Source organism: Acanthochromis polyacanthus, chromosome 21, assembly GCF_021347895.1.
Source record: "Acanthochromis polyacanthus isolate Apoly-LR-REF ecotype Palm Island chromosome 21, KAUST_Apoly_ChrSc, whole genome shotgun sequence".
Classification (NCBI taxonomy): domain Eukaryota; kingdom Metazoa; phylum Chordata; class Actinopteri; family Pomacentridae; genus Acanthochromis; species Acanthochromis polyacanthus.
Window position 1 is genome coordinate 30,213,572 of NC_067133.1, and position 20,417 is coordinate 30,233,988.

Here is a 20,417-nt window from a genome sequence, read left to right on the forward strand (position 1 = left end):
CATGTGAAGTTTCAGGCAGATTGAAGCATGTACAGGCTAGTCACACAGCACTTCCTGTTTCATGGCGAAATGTTGACATTCCACCAGCCGCCATTTCCACACAGGCAGACTTTTGTGGAGTATTTTGATAACTTTGACCACCCATAGACGGTGTACATCCTGGCCAAATGTGAGCTCTCAGGGTAACCTTGTTTGAGTTTATGGACCCAGTTTATAAAAATGACCCAAAATTGTCCAAAATATGACACATAATACAAAATGGCTGACTTCCTGTTGTGTTTTGGGTATGGGTGTCACAGTTTTACAGTTTTGTGCGTCTTGAAGAGTTACATATGTGTGCCAAATTTCCAAAGTCTCGGGCACACACACAGGGGGCGGTATTGATCCATTTAGGCACATACGTGGGCCATTCCCCTAAAACATGGTCCTGCCGTGTGTGCAAATTTTCGCGTGTTTTTGACAATTTTTAGTTTTCTTTCGTCCGAAAAAAACCCACCCTTGATGCTCAGACCCTAACAATGACAATGCTGCAACCTCAGTACTTGACTCAATTTGGTGTTTTTAAAAGTTCTGTATGAATTTTCAGGGAACAAAAAAGCAGATTTGACCCCCAAAAGAGTAGTTTTCGTGGCTTTGTGTTTAAGTTCCACATGAATGGGAAAAGGTGACGGCTGACATAATAGATCTGGCAGAAGCATGTTCGCATGGAGGGCAAGAATCTCTGCAAGAACAGTGGCTGATGATGCTTCACCAACTAAAAACAAAGGATTCCCAAGTGATCCTGCAACGAGTAAGTGACTATTTGTGATGTCACAGAGTGCAACTTTAGCCTTCTGTAGACGTCAACATTCACTGGTATTAAGTCTGAAAACAGTTCCAACACATGAGCCTGTTAACCACTGAAGAAAGACCTTTTCTTTTTAGTCTTCTGTTGCTAGTATCATTTGCAGTTTTTGTCGTTTTCAGTTTTCTGTAATCATTCATCAAGAATCTTCACATAGTTGAGTCCAGACATGTTGTTGTTGTTGTTTATGTTGCTGTGTGACCATGTGGTGATGCAGTAATTATGAACTGAGGGTTTAATGCAGTAAATGTTAACTGTCTTGCTTCAGTGTGTTTTCATGGCTTCAGAACAGTGTGTTTTGTTAGTTTACACTTGTGTGCTTTCTCCTTTTGCCATTCATGTTGTACAGCACCAAGCCTTCTCTTGGAGTTTTTCCATTTATCTAATTCCCATCAACAATAAATACCTGAACACGTGTGTATCAAATACATTCCAGTGCTGTAGCCCTGCGATAAATCTACTGTTCTGCAGAAATTTCAACATATTGCAGTCAAATACAAACACACTAACTATGCAATTTGAAAACTCAACCATCCAAAAGGATGATTCCTGCAGGGCTGCTGTTATGGATTTTATTTGATTTTTGTTTACTGGGATGATAACTCTTACAACAATTAATCCAGGTTTGTTTGCAAATTTCAGCAGCAATGAATTGAAATGAAACTGAGACGATCTTTCAAGTACTCGATGATTGAATGAATGTATTTGATGAAATACACTCGGGACGCCTCGACTCTTTCGGTTTTAACCAAAGCAAACCCAACCACTTTGCATTTTTCCCAGCATGGTATCCTCTGACTGTCCCTTCAGAGCTCCTTTAGCAGGTCTGGAGGTATTGATGAGTCATTTTTCCAACCATTTTACCCTCACTGTAGTAAATCCTATTAATTATAGCCTAAACAAAATACCCTGAAGTATAGAATTGCAATTCTCCCCATCATTAGATTTTTCCCCCAATCCTCCATCGTTCAAAATCTGCCTTCTTCTTCCTCATCATTCTGGCCTCAAAAAAAGTCCATAAAAATATATTTTTGTAGATATGAAAAGATACGATCCTACTAACTTAGAATCCAGGAGAAGTAGAGTCACTGTGGGTTTTTTATTCTTCACACCAGGTATTTGTAACATGTCCATGTCCAGCAGCATCCATTAAATCCACCACAGCCTAATCTGACGTCTATCCTGAGCTCATGAATCAAAGCATTCAAGGAATTTTTTGAGGAGTTCTTTTATTATTATGCATTGCTTTGTTTATTTTCTACTGCTGCATTGGGTGGGGGTATTTTATCAATGAATGAACTGGTGCCTTTGGTGGATTTCTTCCATCATAATTCTATAAAATTATGAATTTTTAAATTATTTTATTAAAATGAAAAAAAAAGTCACCTGGGAAGAAAAAAATGCGAAAATGAATGTTTTCAGCTGTTTAGAACCATTTTACTGTCGAAGTCCACATAATTATGCTAACTTCCACAAATCCAGCCCCTGCTGCGTCTTTGTGCTGTTCTGTTGATTGTGGACCAGCTGAATAAAAACACGGTGAAGACGGCAGGTGCTCCAGGGTTCTAGTGCTGGTGCTCCATCTATCAGACTGGCTTCTACCCCAGTCATTCCTCTGAATCATCTTTATATGTATGTGTGTTTCACTAACACTCTTCCCCCTTTTTTCAGTTGAACATGTCTGCGTTTCTGTATATTTCTAGTATATAAATGTGTGTGTACATCTGTCCTTATCTCTGTGTCCTCTAACATCTCTGTGTTACATGTGGGTCGGTTGTGTAAGTTTCTGCACTTCTTCTTCTCTCTTGTAGTTTCCACAGAAATGTTAATTATGATCTAAGGCGTTTAGTGTTTTAAAAGGTGGAGCATTTAATCACGAGCAAATAATAGCCAATTTAAGCAACAGATCCTGATTTGACTGCGGTAGGGGTTAACAGCGGAGATCTGAACCAGTCAGAACAGACACATCCAGATAGAGACTTAATTCAATTGGTGGAAATCAAGCAGGACTCCAGAAAGGATCAGTGGTCTCATTGGAGATGTTTATCGCTCCTTTAATCCAATTAGTCTGGTCTGAGGGCTGCTGTGTCTTGGACCACTTTTGCCACCGTCCTGCATATTTCTGCAGTCAGATTCATGTCCAGCGGCGATGACTAATCGAGTTTGGTTAGCTTAAAGGAATACCTGGACATTGTGAGATGCTTTAATTACACCAGACTGGGTTTTTTCTAATGGCAAAATGTTTGTAAAGTGAGTTTAAATGAGGGCGTGTTGGTCTTTCTGTCACTCACAGTGATTTATTTATTATTCATGGGACTCCTCCTCACAGAGAGTGAAAATTTACAGGTTTCAAAAGTTGATGTACTGCTGTTAAATCCAGTGGTGTTCGGTGAGAACATCTGTCCTGTAGATCCAGCAGTGGTAGCCTGATGCTGTGGTTTGTCTGAACTGTGAGAGTGCATGTTTAGGTGCATGTGTTATCTGTAGAGTGTGGGTGAGAGGGTTGATCTAACAAACAGCAGGCCTTGTGTTCTCTTTTCTTCTCTCTCTGTCTCTCATATGGATGTTTTCCTGCTTTCTCTATGTCCCATTCTGTCTCCTTCTCCCACCCCGGGTCTTCTTGTCTCCTCTCTATCTTTGTCTCGCTGTCTGTCACTCCTTTACTCATCTCTTCGTTTGGAATCCACCAACAGCGGCGGCGGGTAAAGTTCTCTTTCCTTTTCCTCCTCATTTTCTCCTTCTGCACTCTCGGCATCTGTTTCTTCTGACCACACTGGCTCTCTGTCGTCTCCATCCATCCCTCATCACAGCTGAAGCGTGTACTCGTCTGTTCGTCCCTTTTCTCCATTGTTCACCATGGAACAGCTCCGACTCAAGCACAACTAAACCTCACGTTAACCTGCAGCTGTGAAATGATATTTTGTGCAAATTGCAGGTTTATCACAGAAAAAATACGATCAAAGACAGAAAGTTATCATCAACCAGCGACTGGTGACCAAACAAATGCAGCGAAAATAGAAAACAGTTTGTCGCACACACACTTTAGCACACACATGTGCACAGAACCAGCAGCGTTCTCCCATCTGGTCAAACAGCTGGATGACACATGCAGCTGAACTCACAGATGCTGTCTCCCATAAGGACCGCTAATGACGACCTCTGAACTTAATCTCAACATTATCTTTACGCTGTGAGGATTTAATTTTTTTAAAATAATAAATTAGAGCAAAAGAACTACCGTAAAGTTTTTCTTGATGCTGGGAAGTTTTGCATTTATTAAATAAGCAGGCAGAGCCACATTTTAGCATCAGTCGACTCTTTAGACTCTCAGCAGGCGCCGGCTGTAGTTTAGTATTTAATGCAGTCTTTGAGCTTTGACTTTTGATAAATGAGTAGATTCTGAGTTTTTCTCATACCTGGGTCATTCCAGAACGGGAGGACATTTGGGCTCAAAATGTTTGAAAAACAAACCTTCTCTTCTCCAGTGTTCTGCTCCATATTCATCAATAATAGGTATTGATTGTCTCAGCTTCCACATCAATGGTAGCATTTTTATTCCATGTTTTCTGTGCTGTTTGCTAACCCTACTCTAATCACAGTAACAGGGTTGCTAATCCATGCTAATGTGATCTTTTTCTCAGCAGTAGAAGCTAGATATTTAGCTAGCTGTTACTGCTGACCAAGAGGACAAACTGACTGATGGAAAACAGTCCAAAGAATGAGTCTGATCCTGATAATATGAGGTAGAGAGAGACATTCAATCAAGGCTGACAATGGATGAAAAGATGGAAAATAGAAGAGAGGACATAGCTTTGCTCTACGCATTCTGTAGGAAAACTGTTTGGTGATGTAAACGGCAAAAACAAGACACAAAATGACAGAATCAAGACAGAAAATGACAGAAGCACCATCAGCAGGTTCTGCTTACGTGTGGGACACGTTCCATGTAGAGTAATAATTATTGTAAATATTATGTTGATTAAATACAAAATTCCCACAATAACAAGAAGCTAATAAAACGATAATGCAAAAAAGGAGATTTAAATTTGATTTGAACTGCTTTATTAGAGATCCAGTTTGGTCATCAGGGGGGTGGGACAAGAGAAAAATGTCATTTTAGGGGAACTCCAGATTTATTTGGTATTTTTAGAATATTTTTAAACATTCTTTGCTCCTAGTTTTTTGTAGATTTGGTCTCAGGACAAAAACATTTACACAACTACTACATGTTTTAGTATTTTCTACATGGATTATTTGATATTTGATGGCCGGGACATAAAATGTCCCCCAGTTCTGGAATGACTCTTACGTCTACATAGAAAGAGGTTTTGCTTTGCATTTTGTCAAGAAATGCTCGGTAGAATATCTTTGTCTTGGCCAAAAGTCCTACAAGACAAGATTCCATGCTGTCTGAACAATGCTGTGAAAGCAGCTAATCCAAGTTTAGAGCTTCTAATTAACAAGTTGAGTCATCAAAAGAGAGAGTTTGGCACTTCATTTTTTACTACAGTTAATCACAGTGATATTACCAAATTGTGACCTATGTTTGATGTCTGTGGAGTTATTTTTTTTTTAAGTTTTTGTAATGGGCAGCATGAGGTCACTTCGCTGAGACCACGACTAAACTCTCTCTGTTATTGCCTCTGTATATATAGGATATAGAGTTCCCCATCACTCAGACTGCTGCTTAAAAGAAGAACTACTGCAGCATGGAAAGCAAGGTTTCAATGCAGCATGAATATATTTCACCATTAGCTGGGCATGTGCAAGCCAAGGCTTAAGCCATCTCTGTAAAGCATTGAAATACGTTGCAAAGTATCAAACAAGCGTAGCTAATGAGATAGCATTCAGACAGGAATGATATCAGCCGTTCCCATAGCATGTACCGTAGTAGTAAAATACCACCTAACTCTAGCATGTAGCCAGAATGCTAACCTCACACTTAGACATGAGGCTAAAGCGTAATATGATAGCAATGCTGCATGTGTTGCTATGTATTTAACCCAGACGCAGTTACTCTTTTTGAGTTAACTCGGACGCACATCAAGAAATGGCCGCCCACTGCCATTTTGGAATCGAGAGGACTGAAACTGTCGTGTTTCTCCGAACCCACTGACGCTTTTGTACATGTATGTATTTGTGTTGCGGTGTGTGTGCATGTAGGGGGAGCAGTAAAGGAAAAGATATCAGCACCATCAAGTCTTTGAGGGTCCTGAGAGTGTTACGACCCCTGAAGACTATTAAACGTCTTCCCAAACTCAAGGTGCGTACACATGAACAGAAAACTGAGGTATTTTTGCCTGTGACGCCTTCAACCCAGTGTATTTAGTTTTTCACACAGTAACCAGAACCTCTGCTTCTGTTGTCGTCTTCTTCTGTCCTCAGGCTGTGTTTGACTGTGTGGTGAACTCTCTGAAGAATGTGCTCAACATCCTGATTGTCTACTTACTCTTCATGTTCATCTTCGCTGTGGTGGCGGTGCAGCTCTTCAAGGGCCGATTCTTCTTCTGTACCGATGAATCCAAAGAGTTTGAGCGTGACTGCAGGTCAGGAAAATGTTTTCATCTTTTTTTTGGCCTCTATGTCCTCAGTATCTCAGAAAGCCTAAATGATATCAGTGTGAGAACAGACTCCTCCTTTTATTCATGGTGTTGATGATGCGTTTTGTGTATTTCAGAGGCGAATATTTGGTGTATGAACGCGATAACGGAGTGAGGGCGCAGAAGCGGGAGTGGAAGAAGTACGATTTCCACTATGACAATGTGGCTTGGGCCCTTCTCACCCTCTTCACTGTGTCCACTGGAGAGGGGTGGCCGGAGTGAGTATCCATCAACATATGCAGGTACGAACAAAATACATGCTTCCTGATGACCTCTAACCCTGAACCCGACCCGTCTCTGCCTCTGCAGTGTGCTGAAACATTCAGTGGATGCGACCTATGAGAATCAGGGTCCGAGCCCAGGGTACCGGATGGAGATGTCCATCTTTTACGTGGTGTACTTCGTGGTCTTCCCCTTCTTCTTCGTCAACATCTTCGTAGCTCTCATCATCATCACCTTCCAGGAACAAGGGGACAAGATGATGGAGGATTACAGTTTAGAAAAGAACGAGGTGAGGAAGGAAGTGATGGAAAGTGCTGGGAGGGCAAAGAAAAGGCAGGATGAGATTTAAACCGTGTTTTATCGAACAAAAAACGAGGCTCAGACAGGGATGTGTCTCCTGACCTGTTCTCCCGTACAGAGAAAACATCATGAGGAAAATACAATAAGACTTACCAGGAGTAACCATCACAGGTTATAACTTAAAATCATACGTTATGCAGATGACACTGTGCTGTTAGCAAACAGCGAAGAAAACTTACAGATCAGAGTATCCATAATTAATACAGAGAGACTTGGTCTGTCTGTAAACAAAAAGAAAACAGAAATAACAACTCCCAATCTGTAACCTAGAATCAGAGCAAGAAACACTGAAGCAGGCTCATTGTTTCAGATATCTGAGGACTCTCAGCTGTTAGCATCCTACCAGTTCTGATGTAAGGATGTGAATCTGGGAACATACATAATAAAATGTCAAACAGAATCACTGCAGCAGAGATGTTTTACAGACGCTACGTTTATCTGATGCAGACAGAATAACCGATGAAGATGTTTTAAAATGACTAAACACTACTTATACGCCACTGAACAAAGTCAGGAAACGGCAAGCTACATTTTTTGTACACATCATGAGGAAACAGACCCTGGAATACATCATCACAACCAGAAAAATGAATGTGAAGAGAGGACGAGGCAGACAGAATAAAGATGATAGACGGACTGACATCATGGATACACATGGAACCATCAACAGAAACAACTCAGAAAGCAAAAGATCGGACTAGATGGAGAGAAATGATCGACTACGCTGAATGGCGTGGGGCTTTATTGATTGATTGATTGATTTTATTTGTTCACAGAGAGCCTGTATAGACTTTGCCATCAATGCCAGGCCTCTGACGCGTCATATGCCTCAGAACAAGCTGAGCTTCCAGTATCGGATGTGGGAGTTTGTGGTGTCGCCGCCGTTTGAGTACACAATCATGGCGATGATTGCACTCAACACGGTTGTACTGATGATGAAGGTAAAGAATCAGAAAGAGTCATGCACACATCGACATAAAGAGGAAAAACACCAAGTTAGCATCTGTCTGTGTTTGTAGCTTTAGCCTTTTCCCCTCAGTTAAAAACCACATGTCAACACTCATTTGCTGTTTTGCTGAATTGTGTCTCTGTGTGTGTCTTTTTGTGTGTACACCGCTTTACTGTCATGAACGTGTGTTCTTCCTGTGTCGTGCTCCCAGTATGACGGAGCTTCTGATACCTATGAAGACGTGTTAGCCAACCTGAACATAGTGTTTACCTCGCTCTTCTCCATGGAGTGTGTACTCAAGATCATCGCCTTTGGAGCTCTGGTGAGTGTGTGTGTGTGTGTGTGTGTGTGTGTGGTGAGGATGCTCTAGTTTGTATAAATCATGGTGTTGCTGTGTTAAGAATAAACACTAGCGCCACAATAGAAGTGAGAAGTTGAAATTCATTCAAATGCTAGCAAACATTTTATTAGGATGAAACAAAATAATTGATTCTCACCGACAGCAACACCTACAATTCTTTGTAGATCTGCTCCAGCGTGCAGACAAATCCACCCTCATCCTACATCTTTTAAACATTGTTTTATTGTCAAATTTTTTGTCATCTTTATTCTTTTTGTGTTGTTTTGTCTCAATTTTTGTAATTTAAGTCTTTTTTGTTGTTTTTGTCTCATTTTTTGTCATTTTCAATCTTTTTGTTTTTCTTTTTTGTCTTATTTTTTGTCATTTCCAATATTTTTGTTGTTTTTTTGTCTTATTTTTTGTCATTTCCAATATTTTTGTTGGATTTTTTGTCTTGTTTTTTTGTCATTTTCAATCTCTTTTGCTGTTTTTGGTCTATTTTTGTCATTTTCAATCTTTTTGTTTGTCTCATTTTTTGTCATTTTCAGTCTTTTTTTGGTTTTTGTGTATTTTTAGTCATTTTCAATCTCGTTTTGTCGTTTCTTTGTCTCATTTTGTGTCATGTTGAGTTTCTGAGCTGCACCGAGCCATTTTGTGTGAGAACAGGATGTCTTATTGTGCCTGCATGACTCATCGCCAAAATAATGTGCTGAAAGAGACCAAGATGTGGAAAACAGTAGATTCAGCAAATGCTATTCTGTTGTTCTTGTCACATTGTCACACTTTGCCGGTTGTGCATTATGGTTTACATATTTAATGAGAAACCGGGGGGAAACTAATGAGCTGCTTTCAGGTAAAACGCAAAAGAAAAGTGGCAGAAATCTGCAGTGAAATGTGCAGTCATTAGAGCTGCAGAGGAGGTGGAAAAATGGATGTAGGAGATAGTTTAGGGATGAATGCTGGGAGGAGATAAGGCACAGAGGAGGGAACTGTAATACAGTAATTAGAAGAATGAGAGTGAATGACATATAGGCGGTGAAAAGAGAAGCAGAGATTAGAGAGCGGGTGGTGATTAAGGACGAGAGGATTTAAATCTTAGAGAGCGAGCTTGAACAAACTCGGCATGCATGTCATAAACAGAGGAGGTGTGTGTGTGTGTGTGTGTGTGTGTGTGTGTGTGTGTGTGTGTGTGTGTGTGTGTGTGTGTGTGTGTGTGTGTGTGTGTGTGTGTGTGCGTGTGCGTGTGCGTGTGCGTGCGTGTGTGTGTCAAGGTGGTTTATTTTAATAGCCTCCTCCTTTGCTCTCTCCATGTCCCTTCTAAGGTCTAATGCACAGTTTGGCTACAGGCAATATGTAGGAAAACAAAGAAGAAGATCTTATCACAGTTTGGTTCCACTGTCTTCCCTTTGAGTTGCTCTGAAGTATTTTTAATAATTCTGTGCTTTATTATACTATTACAGTTGAATCTGATTAGAGTTTATCAGTGAGTTCTGTAGGAGTTTCTGTTGTACGTTGTTGCTTTGTGCTCTACGCTAACATACAGTATGCGATGTTTGATGGCTGCTGTAGTCTTCTGATGCGGTACAATTTTTCCCGAGCCTGTCTGCTGGCGTCCGTCCAACATGCCGTCACTGATGGTCCATTTGTCTCTTCTAATTTCTTCCTTGTTCCCGTCCGACACTGACATGTCTCTTTTTTTTCACTTTCTTGTTCCTCCTTCTCTGTCTGTCTGACGCACATTCTCTCTGTCTCTTTTCTTTATTATTCCTTACCTTTCAATTTGCCTTTTATGCTTTTTCATTTTAATATTACTTTAATTTTGACGTTTTCTGTTCAATGTGCTCTACCTCTATCTACCTCTATCTCTTCACCTCGCCCCGTTTCATTTCCCTGTCAATATTTATCTCTTCTGTTCCTTTGCTTCTCTGCCACTTCCATGTTCCTCTGTCACCTCATACTATCCCTTTTCCACTTCATTCTCCTCTGTCCCTGTCTCGCTTCTCTCGCTCTTCTTTTGTCTCTCTTTTGTCCTGATCACAGAATTATTTCAAAGATGCCTGGAATATTTTTGACTGTGTGACAGTTCTGGGCAGCATCACTGACATCCTGGTTACCGAGCTTGGGGTAAGTAGCGGCATTGGAGGCTTTCCTGTGTGCAGATGTGTATAAACTGTTCACAGACAGACTTGATATTGAATTAGCAACGTTTGCTGAGCTGAAATATTTGTTAGGTGAGCTCCAGCATGTGTCTGTGGATTTCCTGTCCACAAAACATACAGCAGGCAAGACAAGGAGTGCAGGGAGAGCATGAGTTAGAGGCCACTGCTGAGTCGAGCTTTGCTCAGTCATGCATGAGCATCTCTTGAAAGTCTTATATAATTGTCCCAGTTGGTGGGATGGGGATCCAGCTAGCCAGCTCTGAGCCACTGACAGGAAGACAGGAAGCATGCTGATGCTCTGCGGTGAGTCAGTTCACGGCTTCTCTGAGCAGCCTAATAGTCAATCATATGATCAGGTTGCAGCTCAGGTGGCCAGAGGAGGCTTTCAGAGTAACTCCAGCTGAAGGCTTGAAAGTCGCATAAAAATCTGGCTGTACACAAACAATTAAAAGAAAAGATGCCTGGAAAAGAAAAGATGTGAGTCTATTCTTCAGCATCATAGTCAGAGATGGATGAGCATAACAGATGCATTTTTGCTGCATAAATTACCCTTTATTCAACGTTTAAAATTTACAGTCAGGTACATCACGTGTTCTGCCTGATGTTTTGTATCACCTGAAAGATGTATGCAGGGCAAAATGAAATGCCAGAATGAGGTAACAGAGCCATGAAACTGTTGGTTTGTACATGTGAGGACATGTATCATGTGTAGAACTGAAGACAGTGTTAATATTTAAAACATTCTTGAAACCCTCTGAACCCCAAAGTAGTTTCTGGGCGTTTCTGGTCTCATTTTTCTTTGTAATATAAAGTATAAAGCACCTCTATTGAAACAGCAGAACCATGACTGCTAACTGACAGAATTAAAAAATGTGGCTGTGCAGTTAATCTGACAGGTTCTACGGGGAAAAGACTCTACATACGGTACATGTTTTACCTACACAGCCTGCAGTTCAGCCTAAATAGAAGTCCCTGAAGTCAGAGGCAGATTCTCTGTTATATGTCTGCAGAATTTTTCATTTTTTTGACATAATTTTGGTGATTTTTCAAAGACAGAGCACCTTTTGGATCCACTGATGGACCTTGGGGTCCAGAGGGTTGATAAGAAATATTCTAAAGTTGTGCTCAGACAGAGCAGAATGTCGTTTCCAGATGCAGCACGTCTGCATACAGAGATGGTGTGTTAAATATGTGAAGATATTCCAGTCAGAGCAAAACACCTCATTTGTCCTGGAACTGCATAGATCTTCTATAAACCTCCAAAGATGAGAGTTAAATGAAACATCCAGCATCATTGCCCTACTGGCTGTTTGGAGTGAAGACGCTGTAAGATGAAAACCGTATTCTGTCTGAACACACCTTAAAGCTCGTGTTGCTTGAGGACTGAACTCATGCAGAAGTACAGGACTAGAATAATTCAACTTTATCCATGAAATATATGAACCTCTTGGATAGCTTTGATTCAAAGCAATTCAAAAGGTTACACCTCAAAAAAGTCAGATTTGTGTATTTTCTGTACCAAGATTCAAGAGCAGCATAGCGATAATAATGTGGCCCACTAAGAAACAGCGGTGACTGGAGCTCTCTCAGGGCTTGGATTGTGTGTAATTTGTGATTATGTGGTTATTTAGAATCCATAGATTGTTCCCACAGTCGTCTGCTGTCTTGATTCTTGGTATCAGCTCCATATGTTTGTGCTTCATGTGCAGACAGACTCCTGCTGCTGTACTAATTCTTCTCTGTAATGACTCTTGATTTCTTTCTTGTTTTTATCTTTTCACATGCTTTCTTTAAATCGTCCACAAACTTAACGACGACCTACTGTAATCTACTTCGCCCCATCCCCTTCTCTCCCCACAACACCTACTACCACCACTACTACTACTACTTGCTGTGAATCCGTCCAATCAAAATGCACTATGAATCCTCTGTGTCCACCATGACTACTGGCTGGTCAATCTGTCTGGTTGTTCTACGAACCAACCAAAAAAATCCAAAAATTTGCTGCTATAAACCATATGTCTGCAACATCCACATGTAGATGGTTTGTAATTTTTTGGAGATCTTGTTTTACTGCATCTGTTTTATCTGCATGCCAGCGAAGTGTGATGAAGTGTGATGAAGTGTGCATGATGTGCTCGACTCCCACAACTCAGACCCTCGACTCTGAGTGAGCTTGAACCTTTACTTGTTGCCTCTCTGCCAGTCACTGTGCCTGTGTGTCTGTAGAAATATATATATTTACATATGCACATGGATCATTCCAGAACTGGAGGACAAATGGGCTTCAAAATGATTGAAAAATAAACCTTCTCTTTTCCAGTTTTCTGCTCCATATTAATCAATAATAGGTATTGATTGGCTCAGCTTCCACATCAATGGTAGCATTTTTATTCCATGTTTTCTGTGCTGTTTGCTAATCCTGCTCTAATCACAGCAACAGGGTTGCTAATCCATGCTAATGTGATCTTTTTCTCAGCAGTAGAAGCTAGATATTTAGCTAGCTGTTACTGCTGACCAAGAGGACAAACTGACTGATGGAAAACAGTCCAAAGAATGAGTCTGATCCTGATAATATGAGGTAGAGAGAGACATTCAATCAAGGCTGACAATGGATGAAAAGATGGAAAATAGAAGAGAGGGCATAGCTTTGATCTACACATTCTTTAGGAAAACTGTTGGAGGATGGAAATGACAAAAATAAGACACAAAATGACACAAACATGACGCAAAACAACAAAAACATTATGAACAGGTTCTGCTAGCATGCTGTGGGACACGTTCCATGTATAATTATTATTATTTAGAATATTATGTTGATTAAAAATGTTCCCACAATTATAAGAGACATCAATAAAAAATAAAACCAAAAAAGGAGATTTAAATTGGATTTGAACAGTTTTGTTAGAGATTCAGTTTGGTCATCAAGGGGGTGGGACAAGAGAAAAATGTCATTTTAGGGGAACTCCAGACTTATCTGGTATTTTAAATATTTTCAAACATTCTCTTCTCCTAGTTTTTTTACATTTGGTCTCAGGACAAGAACAAGTACACAGTACTGCATGTTTTAGTAATTTCTACATGGATTATTGTACATTTGATGGGTGGGACATAGTTCTGGAATGACCCTTACTCAGATCTATGTGTATGTATATATATATTATCCTTTACTGCTCTTGTTGTAAAGGATTGGACTCTGTAATCTGGAATAGATTTCCACATCTATCCATTGAGATTCAACACATACGAGATACGCAGACACACGTATGACAGTGACTGGGAGAGTGTTTCCAGTAAGTCCAAAGCTTCGCCCGGGGCAGAGAGAGCAAGTGATGCATGCTGCCTCTCGCATGTCTTTGGCAGGAAGCCTTTATTTTCACAGCACACACACACAGAAATGTAAAACATGCTGTATTGTAAGTGGAAGCTGCATGTGCTGCTGCCCGTCCCTGCAGTAGAATACACATTATAGGGTTGATTCCATATAAGTTTATGATGCATTTTTTTCCTAAATCAAACAAATAGAAGGGAAAAAATGAATTTATTGCCACAAAACCAGCTGTAACATACACCTTATACTTGACATAATCAGGCTGACGAGACATAAAACATGGGAAACTAGTGAAAGCCACCTGAGGTTTCATGACCTCCGTTCGTCCTTGAACCACCCCCTGCTCTTATGTGACATGACTACAGAGTGTCACGTGACTCGGGCGGTGGATCCTATTGGATGTTGCATGAGCTGCCATTAGATTTGCTGCTTTGCCTCGTATTAGTTCATATCTGCATGCTGTGGGCTTGCTTCATGGTAAAAAAATAATAATAGTTTGCATATTTTGCCTTGAGAGAATTAGTGCATTTGGTTGTGTTTCCAAGAAAGGGTCCTGACGCCCCTGCACTCTTAACTACTCACCACTCCTACCATGATTACTACTAATATATCCCAATTGGATGAAACTAGTTAGATCTGGATGATTTCCTTCCCCTTGTGTTGTATTGTTTGGTTTTTGACTAACTTTCTGGTCATGAAAAGCTTGTCGGAGCCTTGCTGATTTGAGTTTGGTTTGCTTTGACTTGTTTGGCTCCTGATTCTTTTGTTTGTGTTGAGTTTGACTTTGAGTTTGACTGTTTTCCTCTCATTTTTTGTTCTGTTTTGGTTGTCTAAGGAAACATTTTGGCACACTGCGGTACATCTAACTACTCTTTCTATTCCAACCCTCCCCACTCTGTCACCTTCCTCCGTTATTCCCTTTTTCTTCATTTTCCTGTCTCCCCCGTCTCTCTTCCTGTCTGGTTTTGTCGTGGCTGTACTGTAGAATAATTTCATCAACCTAAGCTTCCTAAGGCTGTTCAGGGCAGCTCGTCTCATCAAGCTGCTGAGGCAGGGAGAAACCATTCGGATCTTGCTCTGGACCTTTGTTCAATCTTTCAAGGTTTGCTTCCAATTATTCCAATTATGTGTAGACTTCACACACACGAGCGGATGTACATATACATAGGTGCAGTCTTTTATATCTTGCACTTTTCAAGCAGATTAATACCAGACAATTAATGTGTTCCTCCTCAGGCGCTGCCTTATGTCTGCCTCCTCATTGCCATGCTGTTTTCATCTACGCCATCATTGGATGCAGGTGGGTGAGAGGCTTCAGTCTAAAAATTGCTACAGTGCTTTTGGGATGCATTAAATATGTTTTATAGTGTCATTATGATGAGGAGGACATGGTGGAGGAGGAGAATGAGGATGATGATAATGGTCATAAGGATTTGGTGCATGATGGGAGGAGGAGGAGGAAGATTATGGAAACGGCAGCGACGGCGTGCGTGTCGTAAAGTTTCAGAGTGTTAATTAAACTCTGGATGTTTTGGTGGCAACGAGGGACTGAAAGGTCACCGACTAACAGCCGCACTCTGGCTTTTGTTTGACAGTTGTTTGGAAATATTGCGCTCGAAGAAGAAGGAGAGAGCGCCATCAACCAACACAACAACTTCAGGACCTTCATACAGGCTCTGATGCTGCTCTTCAGGTGCTTCTGTCTGAGTGTGTTTGCACGTACAAGGGTTTTCTGATCATCAATGAGCCTTTCAGCACTATTAGCTAACACAATGTAGCATTAGAACACAGGAGTGATGGTTGCTGGAAATGTTCCTCTGTACCCCTATGGAGATATTCCATTAAAAATCAGACGTTTACAGCTACAATAGTCATTTAGCACATTAACTATGTCTACTCTGGATTTATCATTCATTTCATGTGATCTACACTGCAAAAAATGCTTTTCTTTAATAAATAAGGACATTTCTAAGTGACCCCAAATGTTTAATGGTAGTGTAGATGAATTAAAGTTGCTCTGTATTAGCTAAAGTTGCTCAAAAATGAGCTAAAGTTGGTCTAAAGGAGTTGAAGTTGCTTCATATTGGTTAAGTTGTTTTATATTACAGTTGCTCTATATTAGTTAAAATTGTTCTACATTTGCTAAAGTTGATGTTATTAGTTGAAGTTGCTCTATATTAAAGTGGCGCTATAATAGCAAAGTTGCTCTAAATGAGTTCAAGTTGCTCTAAAGGAGTTATGGTTGATCTACATTAGCTAAAGTTGATATTATTAGTTAAAGTTGCTCTATATGAGTTAAAATTGCTCTAAATTACAGTTGATATTATTACTTGAAGTTGTGATATATTAAAGTTGCTCTGCATTAGTAAAAGTTGCTCAAAAATTTGTTAAAGTTGCTTTTAATATGTTAAAGTTGCTCTATATTATTTAAAGTTGCTCAAAAAGTAGTTAAGGTTGCTCTAAAATGAGTTAAATTGCTCTACATTAGTTAAAGTTGCTCTATATCAACTAAAGTTGCTCTAAATGAGTTAAAGTTGCCCTCTACTCATATGTTCGTCTGACTGTGAACCTGTATGTCTGTAACATGCATTATCGTAACAAAACTGATGATAAAGGATTTTTTGTGCCTTTGTAGGAGTGCAACAGGAGAGGCGTGGCATGAGATCATGCTGGCGTGTCTGGGGGGTAAAGACTGCGACCCCATGTCAGGAAACACGGACCCAGAGTGCGGCAGCCAGGTGGCCTACCTCTACTTTGTCTCCTTCATCTTCTTCTGTTCGTTCCTGGTGAGCACACGCTTCATATTCTGCCTTCCACAACCTGCCACACAAAGCATAGAAAAGTATTACTGCTCATGGCCTGGTATGAAGTAGGAAACTCTGTAGCTCAGGTCAGAAAGCCAGCTTTGGGTTAGTCTGCTCTAAAAAGTGGAATTCCATCGATACAAACTGAAGATGCGTCCAGGTTTGCAGGCTGAATGATTCCCTGCTATTTATTGCTTTTACAGATTTGATTTATTATCTCACACTGATGGACTTTTGTGTTGTTTCATGAAGTGTATTTGTAGCTCAGGGATCTTTTCTGTACCTGCTGGAGGACAACAGGAGCACATAAGCCACGAGCTAACTCTGGTGCAATTACTTTAAGTTGAAATCTGAAAATAACAAACTCAGTGGTAATGTCGGTGTAACCTCCTCTGGCATGTGATGTTAATTAGCTAAAAGATTCTACTTGGAAACTGTAATTTTATTATGAATTTAAACAATGAACCAAGCTTTTCTTTATTTATTTATTTGATAGGGACAGTGCACATTAATGAACGTCTATTTAGACAGCAATAGATGTAAATATGCCAGATTATAGCAACGATGCTAATTTACATCTGCAGTCCATAGGCAGGTAAAAAAACAAAACAAAACAAAAAAACAGTGAAACACAGGACAATATGTGACAATTAAAGGACAATAAGTCACAATAAAAGGACAATAAGTCACAAAAAAGACAATAAATCACAACATAAGCACAATAAAAGGACAATTTCACAATAAAAGGACAATAAGTCACAATCATCAGGCCTCCGTCGGTCAGGGTCGACCATGGGTATAGCATCCTAGTTGAGTACTTGACTGGAGCATCGGCGACTATGGCTGTGAAGACCGATTTAGGAGGGCAGCAAATTTTTGGTAGGATTCTGAAGAGACCCTCTCTGCTAACGAGATCGAACGCCTTGGTCAGATCGATGAAGGCGATGTACAGGGGCATCTGCTGCTCTCTGCACTTCTCCTGAAGCTGGCGGAGGGAGAAGATCATGTCTACTGTTGATCTTTCAGCTCGAAAGCTGCACTGCGACTCTGGATAGACACGCTCAGCTAATTTCTGTAGTCGGACCAGAATGACCCGAGCAAAGACTTTGCCCACAGTGCTGAGTAAGGAGATGCCCCTGTAGTTGCTGCAGTCACTGCATTCTCCTTTGTTTTGTAGAGGGTGACGATCTTAGCATCCCTCATGTCTTGTGGTATGGTCCCTTCTTTCCAGCACTCACAGAGGACTTCATGTAGAGGCTGTAATAGTGTAGTCTTGCAGTGTTTGATCAGGTCGGGGGGATCCCGTCACTGCCTGGAGCTTTCCTTGAGGCCAAGCTGTTGATAGCCTTGCTGAGTTCGTCAATAGTGGGTTCGTTGTCAAGCTCTCCCATAACAGGTAGGCATTGTATGGCATCAAGGGCTGAAGTTGTTAATACATTCTGTCGGGAATAGAGTTCAGAGTAGTGTTCCACCCATCTCTCATCTGTTGTCCGTTGTCTGTGATGACTTCCCCTGTGGTGGATTTCAGGGGAGCTGTCTTGTTCTGAGTTGCGCCCATTGCTGTTTTGATGCCTTCATACATCCCTCTTATGTTCCCAGTAATTGCTGCAGTCTGGATGGTTTCACTGAGCTCTGCCCAGTATTCGTTGGCACAGCGTCTTGCAGTGCGTTTGACTTTGTTCCTTGCAGCTCGAAGAATCTGTAGATTTTTCTCGCAGGGTGACCGTTTGTATTCTGTTAGAGTGGCACGCTTTGCTTCTATGATGGGGGTCATCTCAGTGGATTTGGCCTTAAACCAGTCGTGCGATTTCGAGGTCTTTTTTCCAAAGGTGGCCAAGGCAGTGCGGTGCATGGTTTCCCGCAAGGTGGTCCACTTCCCAGTAGCGGAGTCCCCTGGCTGTGAGGTTTCTAGTTCATTCTCAAACCTCTCAGCAAATTGCTCTACAAGGTCAGGCTGGCTCATCTTGGTGACATCTTGCTGTGGTGGAACCTTGCAACACACCAGGGAGTGGTCTGTGTCACAGTCTGCGCTATGGTAAGAGTGTGTGTGGAGGACGTTCTTGATAGCGGGTCGTCTGACCAGGATAAGATCCAGCTGATGCCAGTGCTTTGAGTGCAGGTGTCTCCAGGAGACCTTGTGCTGGGGTTTGGTCTTGAAGAAGGAGTTGGCTATGCAAAAGTTGTGATAAGTGCATAGCTCGAGCAGTCTCTGGCCATTGTCGTTCATCTTGCCAATGCCAAACTTTCCAAGGCAAGAAGGCCATGATCCTTGATCAGCTCCTACTCTGGTGTTGAAGTCGCCCAGAAGTATGAGTTGTTCCTTGTTTGGGATGTTGCTGATCGTGGCTGCGAGTTGATCATAAAACTCGTCTTTAATGTCAGGTGTAGCGGAGAGTGTTGGAGCATACACGCTGACGAGAGTGACAGGGCCTGCCATGGTGTTCAGGCGTAGAGTGAGGAGTCGTTCTGAGCCGTTGTTGCCTGGCCTTTCCATATTCAGTTGGTTGTTCCTCACTGCAAAGCCCACTCCATGCTGGCTTGGTTCGTCAGAGCTCTTCCCCTGCCAGAAGAAGGTGTAGTCTTTCTCTTTCAGGGTTCCAGAGTCTGCAAGTCGCGTTTCTTGTAAGGTGGCAATGTCCACATGAAGCCTCCTGAGCTCGTCATTGATGACGGCCGTTTTCCTCGAGTTGCTGATGTCCTGAAGGTCTTCCGAGACACCCGTCAGCAGTGTCCTAACGTTCCAGCAGCCTAGTTTCAGGGCTGATTTCTTTTTATGATTTTTGTTATTGCCTGGTGCAAAGTTTGCGGTCTGCCTGTCGGGTGTCTCCTGATCTTCATGCACCCAATGAAGAAAGCAAACCGTGGCGGGACAGCACCTTACTGACTGGGGGCTACCCAGCTTGAGGCGGGCGGTAGCTGTCCAGTGGGACTCGAGGATCCCTCCCACCGACGAGAATGACCCCTGGCGCTTCACTCTACGCCAATCGAGCAGCAGCTTATCACCGGTAAACTGCCGTTCTCCGTGTTGTGTCAACGCCATAGGCGTAGCTGGAGTGTCCTCTCCAGGTGTGGTGCAGTTGGTGTGTGGTGTAATCGGATGTTAGCCTGGGCAGTGTTTTATGGAGAACAGGCTGTTGCCCATGTATCATGTCCCCCTCTCCACGTCACTGATGGGGCCAAAGGAATAACAGGGTCATTACAGTTTGGGACCAGTGCTGTCGCAGGAGCTGCCAGAATGAGTTGAATACAACTTTGAGACTCTTGACTCCGGATTTTTCCTCGAGGTTTACTCCTGAAGCCTTTTCCATGAGTAGATATAGCCGCAAGGCAGTGGAGGTTTGAGATAAGGGTTTTCCTTTCTCTAGGTAGACTGCGTTCCCAGGCTGACGCGCTCCATCTGCCCTTGGTGCCACCACTAGATAGAACCCTATCTACCCTGTGCTGTAACTGTAGCAGGGGTGGCTGCGGGGCTGTGAACACTTGCCAAAGGTGTCACCCCAGACTCTGGTGGGCGGGGTCGTCCATGTCTCCGTGGTAGGCTGAGGTCCTAAAAAACTTTTTGACTCCCTTTTGGCAGTCTGTAAGCAGGAAGCAGAGGTGGCTAAAAGGTTAGAGCCAACTTTTATTGTCAAAATAAAAGGACAATAAGTAACAATAAAAGAACAATTTCACAATAAAAGGACAATAAGTTACAATTAAAGGACAATAAGTCACAATAAAAGGACAATAAATCATAAAGGACAATAAAAGGACAATAAGTCACAATAAAATAACAATTTCACACTAAAAGGACAATGATTTAATGAAC

General features: G+C 41.6%; 1 protein-coding gene across 1 annotated transcript in view; it reads left to right on the plus strand.

The window, feature by feature from the left end:
- cacna1aa (calcium channel, voltage-dependent, P/Q type, alpha 1A subunit, a) overlaps positions 1-20,417 on the plus strand; it is a 104,155-nt gene that overhangs the window by 56,086 nt on the left and 27,652 nt on the right. Inside the window, 12 exon segments of the mRNA XM_051940890.1 lie at positions 6,008-6,107; positions 6,230-6,390; positions 6,522-6,662; positions 6,754-6,955; positions 7,803-7,967; positions 8,187-8,297; positions 10,356-10,439; positions 14,791-14,907; positions 15,042-15,075; positions 15,078-15,109; positions 15,401-15,498; positions 16,441-16,591. Of these exon segments, the coding sequence (XP_051796850.1) occupies positions 6,008-6,107; positions 6,230-6,390; positions 6,522-6,662; positions 6,754-6,955; positions 7,803-7,967; positions 8,187-8,297; positions 10,356-10,439; positions 14,791-14,907; positions 15,042-15,075; positions 15,078-15,109; positions 15,401-15,498; positions 16,441-16,591 (1,396 nt within the window).